Source organism: Rhinolophus sinicus, linkage group LG06 (genome assembly GCF_036562045.2).
Source record: "Rhinolophus sinicus isolate RSC01 linkage group LG06, ASM3656204v1, whole genome shotgun sequence".
In the NCBI taxonomy this organism is placed as follows: Eukaryota; Metazoa; Chordata; class Mammalia; order Chiroptera; family Rhinolophidae; genus Rhinolophus; species Rhinolophus sinicus.
The window spans coordinates 111,907,259-111,923,381 of record NC_133756.1 but is presented as its reverse complement, the minus strand read 5'-3'; the positions used below and the strand labels follow the sequence as shown (position 1 = coordinate 111,923,381).

Sequence of the window (16,123 nt, the reverse complement as noted above, 5' to 3'; positions counted from 1 at the left end):
TACTTCTTGATATGATGTTTATTTCATCTCTTTCCTGGTATCCTTTCCTGAAACCTGTCTATTCGATAACTATAGGTATTGTTTATACTTCTGCCAGTGGTCTTCTCTCTCCTACTTTACACTTGCTTTCCAGGCAGTCTTTTAGACTTACGTGGCTTTATCAATTCTGGATAATAATTCATGAATTTGCTTTTTCTCCTGAATTCTGGCGTATGCGTCAGGTGCTTGGTCAACAACTCATGCATATCTCACCAGCATCTCAAATTTAATTGCTCTAAAACTAAACCATTATTCTTTTCTATCTCTTTCTTAGTTTTCCAGGCTAATGGCCTTTGAATCATTATTGAGTTGTCTCAATTGTTTTCACCATCTAAAGTATTTGTTTAATAACAACAACAGAAAAAAAACCCCACAGAACTATTGTAAAACAGTATTTTCAGTTAGTGATCATTGTAATATACAATACAAAGCAATTAATTTCCTCAGAAATCTGACAAGCACCAACCATGACCATTTTTAAAAATGTCTGCTTGAGTTGTCTCAATTTTTTACAGAAGCAAAACACATTATCAACATTTGTCAGGATGAAGGTGCACATCGATGCAGTAAGAACTGATCACTGGGTCAGTTGATTCCAGTCCATCTTTGCCTTTCAAATTTATCTTCTTCATCCTCAGAGCCACTGCTTTCGATCTAATTGATTTCCTTCTTTTCCTGTCTCATCTGTGTCTGGTTCATAATCTGTATACAAGGTTACCACTCTAATACTAAAATCTGTTATTACTTAAAACCCTCAAGTCCCCATAGTGACTATCCCCTACAGGGTAAAGTTTAAACTACTTAATATGGTAGCCTTATCTCTCCAAGCTCATCTCTCATCATGAGTGTTTTTCCCTGCAGTACTGGTGACTGCTATCCCAAATTAGTCTACTGTTTCATAGTACCATAGACTTTGCATGTGCTGTTTTATCTGCCTGGTCTCACTTCTTTCCCGCTGGTTACTTGGTTGAAATCCAGATCAGGCAGCAGCTGTTTAGTAAAGCCTTCTGTGTTTCCTCTCTCAATATCCTCCAACTAGCTACTTCCTCCTCTGATACTTCTACATCTGATTCATAAATTTTTATTGTACTTATCACATTGAATTGTATTCTATATTAGATTTTGAGCTCTTTGAATGTACTATTTGAGTCTGATTCATCTTTTTTCCCTCAGTGTCTAGTATAGTGTCTGGCATAGTGGAGTCACTTTGTATGTTCTCAATAAATGTGTTTGTTGAATTGCTGAATTTGTTGTTAAATTTAATTTATATTTTTAGTGTCTAACAGTGCATAGCAGATGTTCAAGAAATGTTTGTTGAATTTTAACAAACACAAATCTAAACCAAAAGATTTTAGTGCATTTCTCCCTTCTCCTTTAAAGATCATGTAATTCTCTGAGTACTGCATTAGCGCCCTTACATTTTGTTTTCCTTTCTGAAGTTTCTTATGACTTCTGGTACTTATGTTAGTTGTGTGAAATAGTCACTAAATTAACACTATATTAACAACTTGTGAAAAGCATGCTTTATTAGATTTTGTTTTTTTCTTCTGTCAGATGAAGTTAGCTATTGAGCCCCCGTAGTGAACTTTTTATTTCAGATACACTTTTCACCTTCAGAATTTCCATTTGGCGCTTTCTTTTTTTTTTTAAATATAATTTCTATCTCTTTATAGTTTCTATTTGATGGTCATTGTCATCGTACTTTTCTTTAGTTTTTTGAACATAAATTCCTTAAAAAATAGTTTCTTTTAGTTCTCGGAAGCAATTTATCATAGCTGCTTTTTGAAGTCTTGCTAAGTCCAACATCTGAGCCCTTGCAAAGATAGTTTCTATTGATTACTCTTTTTTTCCTGTGTGTGGGTTACACATTCTTATTTTCTTTGTATGTCTCACAATTTTTTAGTTTGACTGGACATTTTGGAAACTGGACATTTTAGATCACATATTATAGCAACTCTGGAGTCTGATCCTACTCCCTCACCCATGCCCAGGGGTGGTTGTTGGTTGTTGCTGTATATTTGTTGACTTGCCTGAACTAATTGTGTGGAGTCTGTTTTCCTCACAATGTGGGGCCACTGCTCAGTTCTTATACTTTTAACTCTTATTTTCATTTTTAAGCCTGGCTTCCTAGGGGTCCCCCCGGGTCAGCATAGCTTAGTGGTCAGCCAGTGACTTATCAGAGCATGTGCTTAAATACCCTGAGCCAATAAGGAATAAGGATTTCATCTTTTACTGATGGGTCTGTATGTGGCTTGGGGAATATTTTCAAAATCCAAGCAGCTTACAAGTCAGCCTAACTTTTTTAAAAATACGTTTGCAAGGCCTCATGTTTAGCCATGGATGTCTAGCTAACTTGGGCCCTCTTCAGTCTTTCCTGGGTATCGGCAGCCTTGTACATGAGCATAGCCTTTTAAATCACAAAGGATAAGTAGAATCTTACTGAGGTCCACTTTGGCCATCTCATTTCTAGGATTTTCCTATTAATTTTCTGGGTGGTCTTTAATTTTGTTTCTTGCCGCAACCAGTATCATGACTTCAGGCTAGCTCTGATGTTGGCTTTCTCAGAGAGTTGGCCACCGAGGAGTGGGATTATTTTTGACAGTGTGCCTAAGCATGGAATTTTCTGTGTTCAACTCCAAATAAAGTCCATCCTTCTAGCAGGGCGATGGTGCTGTCTGCCCAAGGAGAACTTCTGCACCATGCAACTGGGAAAGGGATTGTTGTACCAGTCTCCTTCTTGTTACTGAGATCCAGTAGATTTTCTTGAATAAATGCCTCTCATTTTGTTATATGCCTTTGGTCAATTTCCAGAGTCTTTAAATTGTTGTTTTTGACAACTTGGTCTAGTTTTATTATTGTTTCTTGGAGAGGATTTGCCATGCTCCTTACTTAGCCATTTCTGAATTCCTGCTTATTTGTAAATTGATGTTTGACAAAAATGCAAATGCAGTGTAGTGGAGAACAGATATTGTTTTAATTAAATGGTACTGGCACAATTGGACATTCATATGTAAAAAATAAACCTTGAGCCATACCTGGCACCATATGCAAAAATGTACTGAAAACAGATTATAGGCAAATGTGAAACTTAACCGTATCAAACCTATAGAAGAAAACAGAGGGGAAAATATTTGCAAATCATATTTGATTAAGAACTTGTAAATAGAATATATGAGACTCTTACAATTCAGTAGTAAGTAAACAAACACAACTTAAAAATGGGCAAGTGACTTCAATAGACACTTTCTCAAAGATGATGTGGATGGCAATTGAGCACATGAAAAGATACTCAACATCATGAGCCATTAGGGAAATGCAAATTAAAACCACAATGAGATGCTATTACACATATATTAAAATGGCAAAAAAAAAAAAAAAAATCCAACCAAGAAACTAAACAAATGACAACATGGAGTATTGGCAAAGCTGTGGAGCAACTGAAACGCTCATATTAGGTTGGTGCAAAAGTAATTGTGGTTTTTGCAATTATTTTTAACCTTTTAAACCACAATTACTTTTGCACCAACCTAATACATTGCTGGTAGAAGTGTAAAATGATACAGCCACATTGGAAAACAGTTTGGCAGTTTCTTATAAAGTTAAACATTACCTATGTTCCAGCAGTCTTACTTCTACATATTTAACTAGGACAAATAAGAAAACCTGTACATGAATGCTTATACTGGTTTTATTTTTATGTTCAGTACCTGATCGGTGATAGTATGTAGTAGTCTCTCCCTAAATATTTGTTGAATGAATGAATGACTCACTGTAATATTAGTGAGGTTGAGCTTTTAAAGAAGTATATTATTGGTCACTAATCTCTCTGAGAGGCAGGTGATACCTAAATGGTAAGCCTTTTCAACAAATGACATTGGTGTGACTGATTTCATGGTGTGTCCCAATGATACAATCCATTTTTTTTTTAAAAAAAGCAACTTCTTGAAGGTAGAGTCTACCATATGTGACACAGACCTCTAAGTACTATATAATAATGAGACTGAGGATAATTTTTAAAAATCTTAAGTGAAGATGCATTTGATTTCCACTCATCCCCCTTTTTTATATAAACCACTTGTTTGTTTGTTTTTTTTAGACACTACCATCAGAATAACAATGTTTGCTTTTATACAGAAGTTTCTGGGCCCATTTAGAAATCTGTGGCAGAGGCTGCAAACTGGCAGCCCTTCAATAAATTTGGCTCACAGATGTGTGTTGTTTGGTTTGTACGGTATTGGTCAAACATAAGATTTGGATTAGCATTGCCCTCACAGCCACAGCTGGCTGGGATTGAATAACATCTGTACCTTATTGACAAGAAATATGGTCTCCAGTTTGCCACAGTTCCCACTGCTCCCTATTGTTTACCCAACAGTAAGCCCAAATGTTGGTTACTATCAACTGTGCTTGTGCTTTTGTTTTTCTTACACCTGGCCCCCTTGTGCACTTGTGATGCTTCTCAGGCTGCAGTGAGTATTTCATGATGATGGACTAAATTTAAAAGATATAAAAATATTGAAAATAGTTGCTTTATCACTTGTTAACATGGCTATTTTCTTAATTTAGTGTCTTCATTGGCTCCTCTGGCATGGAGCTGATATTACACAAGTAACTACGAGAGGTTGGACAGCAGCTCATATAACTGCAATCAGGGGTCAAGATGCTTGTATGCAGGTAATAATAACTTTAATTTTTAAAAATTCAATAAGTTTAATTACTTTGGCACAGTTCTGTTAAGCTATTGTTTTTGTTCTAATAATTTGATCCCCATAGATTTACTTCTATATTCTAAACAAGAATTTACTGGATTCCATGACTTAGATATTTTGGTATCAACTATCTATTTAAATAAATGATATAAGAGACCCTTTTCTCTTTGAAGTAGTTGGTTATCGTTGTTTTAAAGAATATCAGTCATCTCCTTTTTAGCTTGCCATGCCTAAAATTTATTATTTAATACATTTCTTGGCCAGAATAACACATTCATATGTGGCAGGATCTACTTTATTAGAGTAACTGGATTTAATTAATGTATTAAAATAGACTGGTATTTGGAGAAATACAAAAATAAGCGAACAGTTCCTGCCTGTAAGAAGCCTGAGATCTATTTGGAGTGACAGGGGCTCTACCCCGTGAGTTAGAAAACAATACAAAGCACAGTTTATGATTAAGGTTCTAATGAAAAGTATAGATGAGAAGAATTATAGAATTTAGGAGGAGGTAGAAGAATCATAAATGGAAGAAATTAGATTTTATCTAAGCCTGAAAGAATGAGTTGATTTCAAGGAGGTAAGTAGTAAGGAAGCATTGCAGGCAGGGAATATGTGAGGAGCAAATAAAAATAATGATTATCATTCGTTGAACCTTTTTAATGTGTCAATCACAGTCTCCCATGCATCACCTCATTTAATGCAACAATCTTATGAGTTCCCCTTTTTACAGATTAGGAAACATATTCAGAGAGTTAAGTACTTTGCTAAGTAAGTAACAAAGCAAGGATTTGAACCTAGACTTTGTCCTGTTAACCTCTATGCTATAATTTTTTGTGAAGTCCCTGAAGTAGAAAAATAAGGTGAGTTCAGAGGGTATGCTATTATAAATTTGACTGAGTGTAGATAGTTTGTTGTGTGGACCGTTATGAAGTTTGGATGAACTAGATTTGTAAAGTGTCTTTGAAGTAGAATAAAGATTTTAAATTTACTTGTATAGGAAAGAGAGGTTTTATATACATACTACATATATAGATATACCTATATACATACATGTACACACACATACCTACATGCATATAGACATTAACAGGAGAATGAGGTAATGAAAGGAGTATTGCAGGAAATTATTCTAGTGAAATGTATCCAGGACTACCTAGAACGAAGAGAGAGTTTGGAAGCAAGAAGGCCAGTAAGACACTTTTGGTATAATCACTAACCACAGAAGGTCAACTTAGGTAGTGGCAGTAGGAAAGCAAAAATGATTCAGGACGTCTTCCAAAGCAGTCATTGACAGATTGTAGTGAGAATTTAAAGTTCTGAGCCAGAATGACAGATAATTTTGAAACTATAACTAGGGGAATCTGAAAGGCCGGGGAGACTTGGGAGGAAAGATGTTTAATTTGGCACATTTTGAGTTGATGGGGCCTGTAGGTCATTCATGTGCCAGAGGTCCAGGCTGTTGAAAGGGGGCTGGAGACAAAGATTTCAGGAGCAATAAAGTATAGAGAAGAGTATAGAGTACTGAGGATTGAATGTTGAAGAATGTTGCTAGTAAGGGTGAGAGGAGGCAGAGAAATGAGTAAAGCATTTGGAAGAGGAATTCAGAAAAGAGAGCCAGGATCCATTAGGGCTGTGCAAGGAAGAAATTTAAGAATTAGGCAGAGTATTAGTTACAGGATACAACTGAGGGGAATAAAGCTTAAGGAAATGCCACTGAACTTGAGATCTCACTCTAGGGGGAGGTTGGCTGTATTTCTATGTAATGGTGGGGATGGCACCCAGTTTGCAGTTGGATGTGAAGTTGAGGTGTTAATTTGAGAAGTAGGCAGTGAAAGGAAGGAGAAAATACAATAGTAAATTTAGGGGACAAATGAATCTTTACGTGATGCTTTCCTTCCTTTAAGCATTAGTTCAAGACATTTTCTCTGCCTTGATTGTCCTTCCTCACAAAGTGATCTCTTTCTTCTCAGAGCAGTTGTGGTGCTGTTTTGGTATTATACTGTGTAGTCGTTGCTTATCAAAGACAGCTTTGTATAGTTGATTGTCTTTGTCTCTACAATGTCTAATTCCCTTAGCTGATATGTCTTCATATTTTTTGTAGTGACTTTTGAAACACAGTAAGCACTTAATATATGATTTGTGATGATAATTAAGTAATTTGTCAGACAAAATCATGGAGACTGTTCTTCCTAAAATAGGAATTATGACTGAGTAAACTTTTGCTGATAAACGTGGGCTGGTTAAAAATGAAAAAAGCCTGCGGTAGAAAGAAACCAAAAAAAAAAAAAATCAACTCGTAATTCTTTTAAAGCAATTACTCTGTATATTATATAAAGGGTTGTGCTGTATATATGGTGTAACCCATATACGGAAATTGGGCCAGTTGTAAATTCAGATGGAATCTCCTCAGATGCAATTAGAAATTTGATTTGGAGCTTAGAACTAGTTACTTTAATAATGAAATCCTTTTATTGTATTCAAAACCCAGTTAATAAAAGATTCTGCTTTTGAAGTAATGGAAATTTAAATTTCAGTTTTATTAGTTTAGCATTAAAGTAGTTAGTGGTTGTTGAAGATTAGTGGTTATTAATCAGTGCTCATGAGAAGTGTGCCTTATAAATTGTATATACATGCTCAAATCAGAATATGAAATCAGGTGTTATAAATGTCTCCTAGGCAATGTTAAAAAGGATCGCAAACATTTTCTTAGGATTAGCTAAGAATTTCTCACACTTTGCCTGTGGCACATATATAAGAACATATATAATAATTTAGTTAGGGTAATAAATTGCTTGCCACAGATAATCTGCATTTATGATTTAACATCTATAGTCATGTAAACTCATTTCTCTATTTTTAGGCTCTTATAATCAATGGAGCAAATCTGGCAGCTCAAGATGACTGGGGTTGCACACCTTTGCACCTTGCTGCAACACACGGACATTCTTTCACCTTACAAATAATGCTTCGAAGTGGAGTGGTGAGGGGTTCCTCTTGAGATGTGAGAGTGTGTAATCATATAGATGGAATAGCATTTGATAGTCTGGTTATCTCTTCCTGACTTTTTAAATCCCTTTTATGACTTTGGGGAAGTCTTTTGATCTCTGTCTTTAGCTTTTCCATCTTTAAACATAGGGGCAATAATTTACATAAACCTTCAAAAAAAAACCAGTTTAGTAATACAAACTATTTGAGAGACTCTGGGTTCTTCATGTCAGCGCAGAGTTTAACTGGAGGCTTCCAAACATATTGACCAGTGATTATAAATCTTTCTGAATTTCTGTGTGTAACTCTTATTTCATATAATAATGTAGAAGGTGATTTATATCTCCAGACATTTCATTTATTATGATATTTATTTTTAATATTATCCCGTGGTTATAAAAATTATCTTCTTATCTGAAAAGAACTACCTATGCTGAAGACAACACTATGGTTAAGAGTTGGTGTTTCTATAGTTAGAGAAAACGTGAAAAATCTTATTAAATATTTTTTTATTAACTCCTTATGCTTCTAAGGATATGATTGGATCATTTGAGTCCATTCCTTTCATTTTATTGGTCAGGAGCCTGTGACTAGTAAAATGAGTAGTTAGGTTTCTTTTTAAAAACTATTTTTATGTGACTAGTTATATTCTTTTTAAAAAGACTGTTTTAGAAAATTTCATTAGGGTGTTATTAACTTGTATGTTCAAATCAGTGGTTGCAGTACATTTTTCTATTATATTTAGTATTTGCCCTATAGTTTTAAGAACAACTTCCAAGTCTCATTTGCAGAATTAAGCTTAGTGTTTCCCCTACAAAAGGGAAAGAAACTGAGTCCTTGTGAATGTTACCTCTAGGATCCCAGTGTGACTGATAAGAGAGAATGGAAACCTGTGCATTATGCAGCTTTTCATGGACGGCTTGGTTGTTTGCAACTTCTAGTTAAATGGGGATGTGGCATAGAAGATGTAGACTGCAATGGAAACCTTCCAGGTATTCACAAAAGCAAATATTTTGGTTTTTCATTAATGTAAACTCTTCAAATGTTGGTCATGCTTAAGAAATTTAAACCGTCAATATTCTAACAGTCCTGCACAAAACTTTAAGTTTGACATGAACATTTTCATCTTATGCCTATATTACGTACCTGTCATGTGATTGATTTTTTTTTCTGGAACTATATCAGCAAAAGAAATTAGCAGTAAACTTGCATTTGCTTTTCCAGCCAGATGTTTCCTTCATCTGTCTAGTGTTATTATTTTTTAAATTCATACATTTCTGTCCCACAGTCTACTTTAAAAAATAATAGTATAAATAGTGGACACTAGTGTACTTGAGTTAAGTTGCTAACTGCAGTTGTCTAGCCTGTAATCAACTGGCCAGTTGAGATCTATACTCTAAATATCCCGTCTTTTAGAGGTGCTGTAGAAATTCAGAAAAGGGATAGATCACAGTGAGATTGGGGTGAGGGTCACTGAAAATGATACTTGAATTATGTCTTAAGGGAATCTTCAGCAGCAAACAAATGAATGAGAAGTCGAGGCAGAATGGTATGAACAGGTTTGATCAAATCACTTTTCTGCTTAGAAACTTCCTAGATCCCTGTGGAGTTCTGTTCCCTTAGCTTCATTATTTGGCTCTTACCTACCTCCCTGGTCTCACCTTCCACTCTGTTACACTGCTATCTGGGATTGTTTTGCTTCTTTCTGAAGTACATCCTTTAGTGTTCATTTAGTGAAGGTCTGTTAGAATGAACTTTTTCAATATTTGTGTAGCTGGAAATGACTATTGTGTTCTCATTCTTTTTTAAAAAATACACTTTTGAGTTTATTTTTGTATATGGTGTAAGAAAGTGGTCCAGTTTCCCCAACACCGTTTATTGAAGAGATTGTCCTTTCCCCATTGTATATTCTTGGCTCCTTTGTCATAGATTAATTAGCCATATAAGTGTGGGTTTATTTCTGGGCTCTCTGTTCCATTGATATAGTAATATGTGTCTGTTTTTGTGCCAGTACCATACTGTTTTATGACTATAGCTTAGTAGTATAGTTTGAGATCAGAGCGTGTGATACCTCCAACTTTGGTTTTCTTTTTCAAGATTGTTTTGGCTATTTGGCGTCTTTTGTGGTTCCAGATAAATTTTAGGATTGTTTGTTCTAGTTCGATGAAAAATGCCATTGGCATTTTGGTAGAAATTGCATTGAATCTATAGCTTTCTTTGGGTAATGTAGACATTTTAATGATATTAATCCTTCCAATCCATGAGCATAGTATATCCTTACATTTATTTGTGTTGTCTTCAGTTTCCTTCATCAAAGTCTTACAGTTTTCTGAGTATAGTCTTTTACCTCCTAAGTTAAATTTATTTGTAGCATTTTATTTTTTTTTTATGCAATTGTTTTCTTAATTTCTCTTTCTGGTAGTTTGTTATTTGTAAAGTCTTAATTTAAATGTAAGACCTGAAACCATAAAACTCCTAGAGGAAAACATAGGCAGTAAACTCTTTGACATTTGTCTCAGCAGTATTTTTTTTTAAAATATGTCTCCCTGGGCAAGGGCAACAGAAGCGAAAATAAACAAATGGGACTACATCAAACTAAAAAGCTTTTGCACAATGAAGGAAATCATTAACAAAACAAAAAGACAACCTATTGAATAGGAGAAGATATTTGCAAATGATATATATGATAAAGGGGTAATATCCAAAAGAGCTCATAAAAGTCAACATCAAAAAATCCCCAAACAATCCAATTAAAAAATGGGCACAGGACTGCAGTAGACATTTCTCCAAAAGTAGATACACAGATGACCAATAGACAAATGAAAAGATATTCTCTCTGACTCACTAATCATCAGGGAAATGCACAATGAGATGTCACCTCAGATCATCTGTCAGAATGGCTATTATCAAAAAGTCAACAAATAAATGTTGGTAAGGATTGTACACTGTTGGTGGGATTGCAAATTGGTGCAGCTACTGTGGAAAACAGTGTGGAGGTTCCTCAATATATTAAAATAGAACTATCGTACGACCCAGCAATTCCACTTCTGTGTATTCATCCGAAGAAAAGAAAAACACTAATTTGAAAAGACATATGTATCCCTATGTTCATTACAGCATTATTTACAATAGCCATGATACAGAAGCATCCTAGTCTATCGACAGCTGAATGAATAAAAAGAATGTGGTATACATATAACAGAATATTACTCAAAGAGGATAAAAATGGTACATGTAACCATATGATAAGTAAGCAGTAGTGGAGTCTGAAGTTTCAGGGAGAGTTTTTCAGTGGAAGGTTCAGCTGAGAAAGTGTAGAGTAGCGTGTGCCAGCAACTTATCTTTTGGGCATTGTGACTTCTTGTTTTTCCAGAGTTATACTGGTCACTTGGGCACTGCCCTACTTCTCCAGAGGCAAGATTTGTACATTGATTGGGCTATTTCCCAAATAGTCACTTCTCAAGAGATTTTAAAGGCTCTCTTGTTCTTTGTAATAATTGCCTCTAAGCTTGTAATACCCTAGAACCATCCCTATTTTTTGCAGATTTTGGGTTGTGGCTCTCTCTCAGTCTGAGTCAATGCATTATCTTTCAGGGATTCCTTAACATTTCTTGTCCATTCATGGTATTCTTATTTGTTTTCTAGTCCTGTAAGGCTTTAAAAAATATCTTTTTTATTATTTTCAAGGATTTAGAGTAGAAATGGTGAGGTAGTGTGTGTGCTTAGTCTGCAGTTTTGATCCAGTTTTCTTGTTTATAATAAAAATAATGTTTATGGAAAATAACATAGTGATAAAAATAATATTCGTATTTACATAGTGACTATTTTTGTTTTTTCTTTCACTTTTTTTCCCAAAATATTAAATTTGTCTATATGTCTGTCATCTATCTATCTTACATAGCAATATTTTCTCATGTAATAATAAACTGAATAATTGGGATTTCACTTTCCAAGAACATTTTCTGGGGCCCACTCCTTGGTGACTCTTATCTGGCCTCTCTACATTCACAGTAAGTGTCTGACTAATCAACCATTTAGTCTATTGCTTTGGCACGACTAGAAGGCTGAGTAAGGATATGTAGGCTGAAAAAAAGGTATGTTATTCTTGCTGAGAGTACGTCCTGGTATAGGGCAGGGATAGTCAAGTCCCTGTGAGGATTAGAGACGGTGTCTTATTTCTTTTTTTTGATTATTTTATTGTCAAATTGAAAAAATTAAATTCTTTTTTTTTCTCTCATCTATAGTTCACTTAGCAGCCATGGAAGGCCACCTTTACTGTTTTAAATTTCTGCTCAGTAGAATGAGCAGTGCAACACAAGCGTTAAAAGCCTTCAATGATAACGGAGAAAATGTACTGGACTTGGCCCAGAGGTTCTTTAAGCAGAACATTTTACAGTTTATCCAGGGGGCTGAGTATGAAAGAGATGATCCAGAAGATCAAGAAAGTAAGTAATAAACCTGAAATGTTCTATCATTTAATATGTAGAGTAAATGGAAAAGGGAAAGAAAGAAGTTGTAAGTTAAATGTTATATTAAAATATGTTACGTGTAATTATCCATATATTCATTCAGATTTTCTTCTTTATTACAAAATATTTTAGGCAGAAATATTATAGAGATTAATGTAGTATAATGAACAATCTTTATAACACTGTATTTAAGCATAAAATATTATAGATATAGTTGAAGCTTTTGGGTCTTTTCCCTTAATACTACCCATTCCCTTTTCTTCCCCTGTTGTTTTGGATTTACAATTCCATTCTGTGGCTTTATATTGAGTATATATGTACTCACAAAAATATGCAGTATTGTTTTGTGTATTTTTAGAGTAAGAGACTAAACTGCTGTAACTAAGAAATCCTAAAATTCAGCGGCTTAAATGATATAGAAGTTTATTTCTTCTCTATGACAGCTTGGGTTGAAGAGTCAGTCTGTTCTATTTAGTCATTCAGGGACCTGCTATCTGCTCAACTAACTTTCTGTAGTTGTTGCTAATCCAGCAGTAGGTGGGGAGGGAACTAGAGATTTTCAAGGTCTTATTTGCACTCATTGCTTCTGCTAACCTTCCATGGGCAAGAGTGTTGTGAGATAGCCATGCTTAGCTACGAGGAAGCCTGGAGAATTCAGTACCGAGCTGAGAAGCCTCCTCTCAGCTGCAACTCTTACTTCTGAAGGAAGGGGACTTTAATTTGTAAGCGGGCATTTTCCCGCCAAATCGCGTCCTAACGCGGGGCTTTTTTGACATTTTCTCGCCAAAATTAGACTTTCCGTAAAATATTCATATCTTTCGATCTATTTGATATTTTTCTATGAAACTTTCAGTGTTTTAGTTTAAAAAGAGGTCTCTATTTATTTACTTTGCAAAATTTTTGCCGGTTCCAACTAGAGGCGATATGAGGAGTTTACTCGTTTTCCGCAAAAAATGTGTAGACAACTAGGAGTCTTTGACACTTCTTCTAAAACTTTGCAAAAATGGCATAAAAGCGTATGTATCCTTCTATGACTTAACCTTCTGTGACTCATGTTTTTGAGATTATTAGGTTGATAGATGTATCCTAGTTTATCCTTCTTAAGTGTTTATATAGTGTTACATTTTATACAGACCATTATTTACCCATTCTCCAATTTGACATTTACATTGTTTACAGTTTTTTATTATTACAGTCAGTGTGGTAGTGGATATTCTTGTCCATGTCTCCTTATGTACATGTATAAGAGATTTCTGTAGAGAAGTGCTTTCCTGCCTTTTTCACATATAGCCCACACAGAAAATGATATTTGTATGGCACACTGGGATCACTGAGTGAGGCTTCTTGAGGTGCCTGTCTTCTCTGAAGACTGACAGTTAAGAGCTCTGCTCTGGTAAATAGCTGAGATACTCTACTTTAGGTTTTGCTTGATGTGATATGCCCACCTTCAGTATGTATAGGTATTGCTGCATCCTCCGTCAATGTGGTTGCAGAAATTTACACTCTCATCAGTTGTGTTTGCTGAGAAGTTAGAGAAACAATATTTGCCAATTGGTTGAGTATGCAAAGGTTTAATTTGTGTTTTGATTTCCATTTTCTTGGTTACTAATGAGGTTGAACATCCTTTTGTAAAGTTATTGGCTATTTTAGTTTTCTGTGAATTGCCCACCTATACCTTTCTTTCTCCCTTTTTAAAAATTGTGTTCGTTGTCATTTTCTAAATAATTTGAGTTCTTTCTGTAGTCTCAATACCAATCCTTTATTAATTTTATCTGATGTAGATATTTTATCCCACATTGTGGCTTGATTTTTTTACTTTGATGATATCCTTTTTTTTTAAAAAAAAAACAACTGTATTAAAGTATGATTTATATACAATAAACTGTTCATTGGAAGTTTGCAATTCAATGAGTTTTGACATAGGTGTATACACTTATGAAACCACCACCACAATTAAGATAGAAAACATTTCCATCATCTCCAGGGGTTTTTCATATTCCCTTGAAGTTCATCCCTCCACCGATTTGCTTTCTGTCACTATAGATTAGTTTGAATTTTCTGGTGGAACCGTTTTGAATTTCTTCTATGTTAATGTATATTAGTAGTTCATTCCTTTTTATTGCTGAATAGTATTCACTGTATGGATGTACCATATTTCAGCCATTCTAATGGGTGTGTAATGTTATATTATTGTGGTTTTAATCTACATTTTCCTGATAACTGACGATGTTGAGCATCTTTTCATATGGACATTCGTATATCTTCTTTTATGGTGTGTCTATTCAGTTCTTTTGCCCATTTTTTGATTGGGTTATTTGTCTACTAATTATGAAATTTTGACAGTTCATTATGTTTTGCCAGATATACGTATTGTAAGTATTTTCTCCCATTCTGAAGATTGCTTGTTTTCTTAGTAGTGTCTCTCAAAGAGCAAAAGTTTTAAATTTTGATAAAGTACAATTTATCAGTTTTTTTACAAGTTATGTTTTTTTGTGTCCTATCTATGAAATATTTGACCTGAAGGTCAGCAAGATATTCTTTTATGTTTTTTAGATGTTTTACACTTTTAGCTTTTTAATTCATATCTTTGATCTCCGTCAAGTTAAATTGTATGGTTTGAGTGAAATAATGTTGATTAATTTTGTTGTTGTTAATATATAGCCACTTGTCCTAGCACCATTTTTTTTTTTAACTCCTTTCTTCATTGAAATATCTTGGCAGCTTTGTCAAAAATCAGTCATCTATATATGTATAGGTGTATTTCTGGCCTCTGCATTCTATCTTACTGATATGTCTGTTTATTTGCCAATACTACACTGTCTTGATTACTGTAGCTTTATAGTAAGACTAACAACCAGGTAGTGTAAGTCTCTAACTTTGATCTTTTTAAAATACTTTGGCTATTCTAGGTTGTTTCCTTTCCATGTGTGAGAATTAGAATAGCTATATCTCAGAGTTATTAAGAGGGTTGAATGTGGCAGCCCTTAAACTTAAAAGTGCTTACAACTGTGCCTGACATTCGTTAAGGTCTCAATATATGTAGTTATCATTAAAAATATTTTATCAAGTATTTACTATGTGCCAGGTACTAGGTCAGGTACATTCACACATATATACTTGTGTGTGTGTGTATGTGTGTGTGTGTGTGTGTACATACTTTATCTGTTTCCAGATTATTTTGCTTTCTTCACTTCCTTGCAGAGAGAGAGTAGTCTATGCAAATGTAGGACTTGAGACCAAGTATGTCTGTATGCAAAGGTTGAAAGTGACCATCTCCTTGTGTTTTGTGGTAGCCTGAGGGTAAAAGGAAATATGACTAACAATAGTTCTGATATAAGACTACTTCTGGCATGTTTGAGGTCCTGAGGAATGGAAGGGCTGCATAATTAATAATATTATTATTTTATGGTTCTCTTTTTATTGCTTGTCATTGCATCAGCCGAACTAATTCCAATATAACATTCTCAAACTTGAGTTAATAATGAAATCTAAAATGTGTGACTGTTTAAGGCAGGGAAAAAAATGACCTCGTGTTTCCTGAAATGCTGATTTTTTAATTCATAGCTTTGGCATTTCCGGGTCATGTGGCTGCCTTTAAGGGTGATTTAGAAATGCTTAAGAAATTAGTAGAAGATGGCGTAATCAATATTAATGAACGTGATAATAACGGATCAACTCCTATGCATAAAGGTGAGTTATGATTCCTGCTTCATTTTCAGTTCTGACACAAGTGCTTTTGAGTTGTTTACCTTTTAAAATAATTATCCATCAGAAACACATGAAAATGCATGGCATATAAAGTGCTTAATTTTCAGTGTAAGTGTGGTATTCCTTTTATGATGTCAGACATTCATACATTATCACATTTGAGGGTAATTCCAATAGAAAATCTCTTTTGACATTGTCATGTAGCTAAGA

The 16,123-nt window shown here is 34.6% G+C and overlaps 1 protein-coding gene across 8 annotated transcripts in view; it reads left to right on the top strand.

Moving 5' to 3' along the window:
- Positions 1 to 16,123, top strand: part of ANKRD42 (ankyrin repeat domain 42) — a 49,291-nt gene that overhangs the window by 6,569 nt on the left and 26,599 nt on the right. For all 8 annotated transcript variants that reach the window (XR_012497458.1, XR_012497459.1, XM_074335683.1 and 5 more), the window contains exons 3-7: positions 4,606 to 4,713; positions 7,612 to 7,731; positions 8,593 to 8,728; positions 11,981 to 12,181; positions 15,770 to 15,895. Coding sequence is in view for 6 of the 8 variants with exons in the window: in XM_074335683.1 (XP_074191784.1) it covers positions 4,606 to 4,713; positions 7,612 to 7,731; positions 8,593 to 8,728; positions 11,981 to 12,181; positions 15,770 to 15,895 (691 nt within the window). In the remaining 2 variants the exon portion in view is untranslated. The remainder of the gene's footprint in view (positions 1 to 4,605; positions 4,714 to 7,611; positions 7,732 to 8,592; positions 8,729 to 11,980; positions 12,182 to 15,769; positions 15,896 to 16,123) is intronic.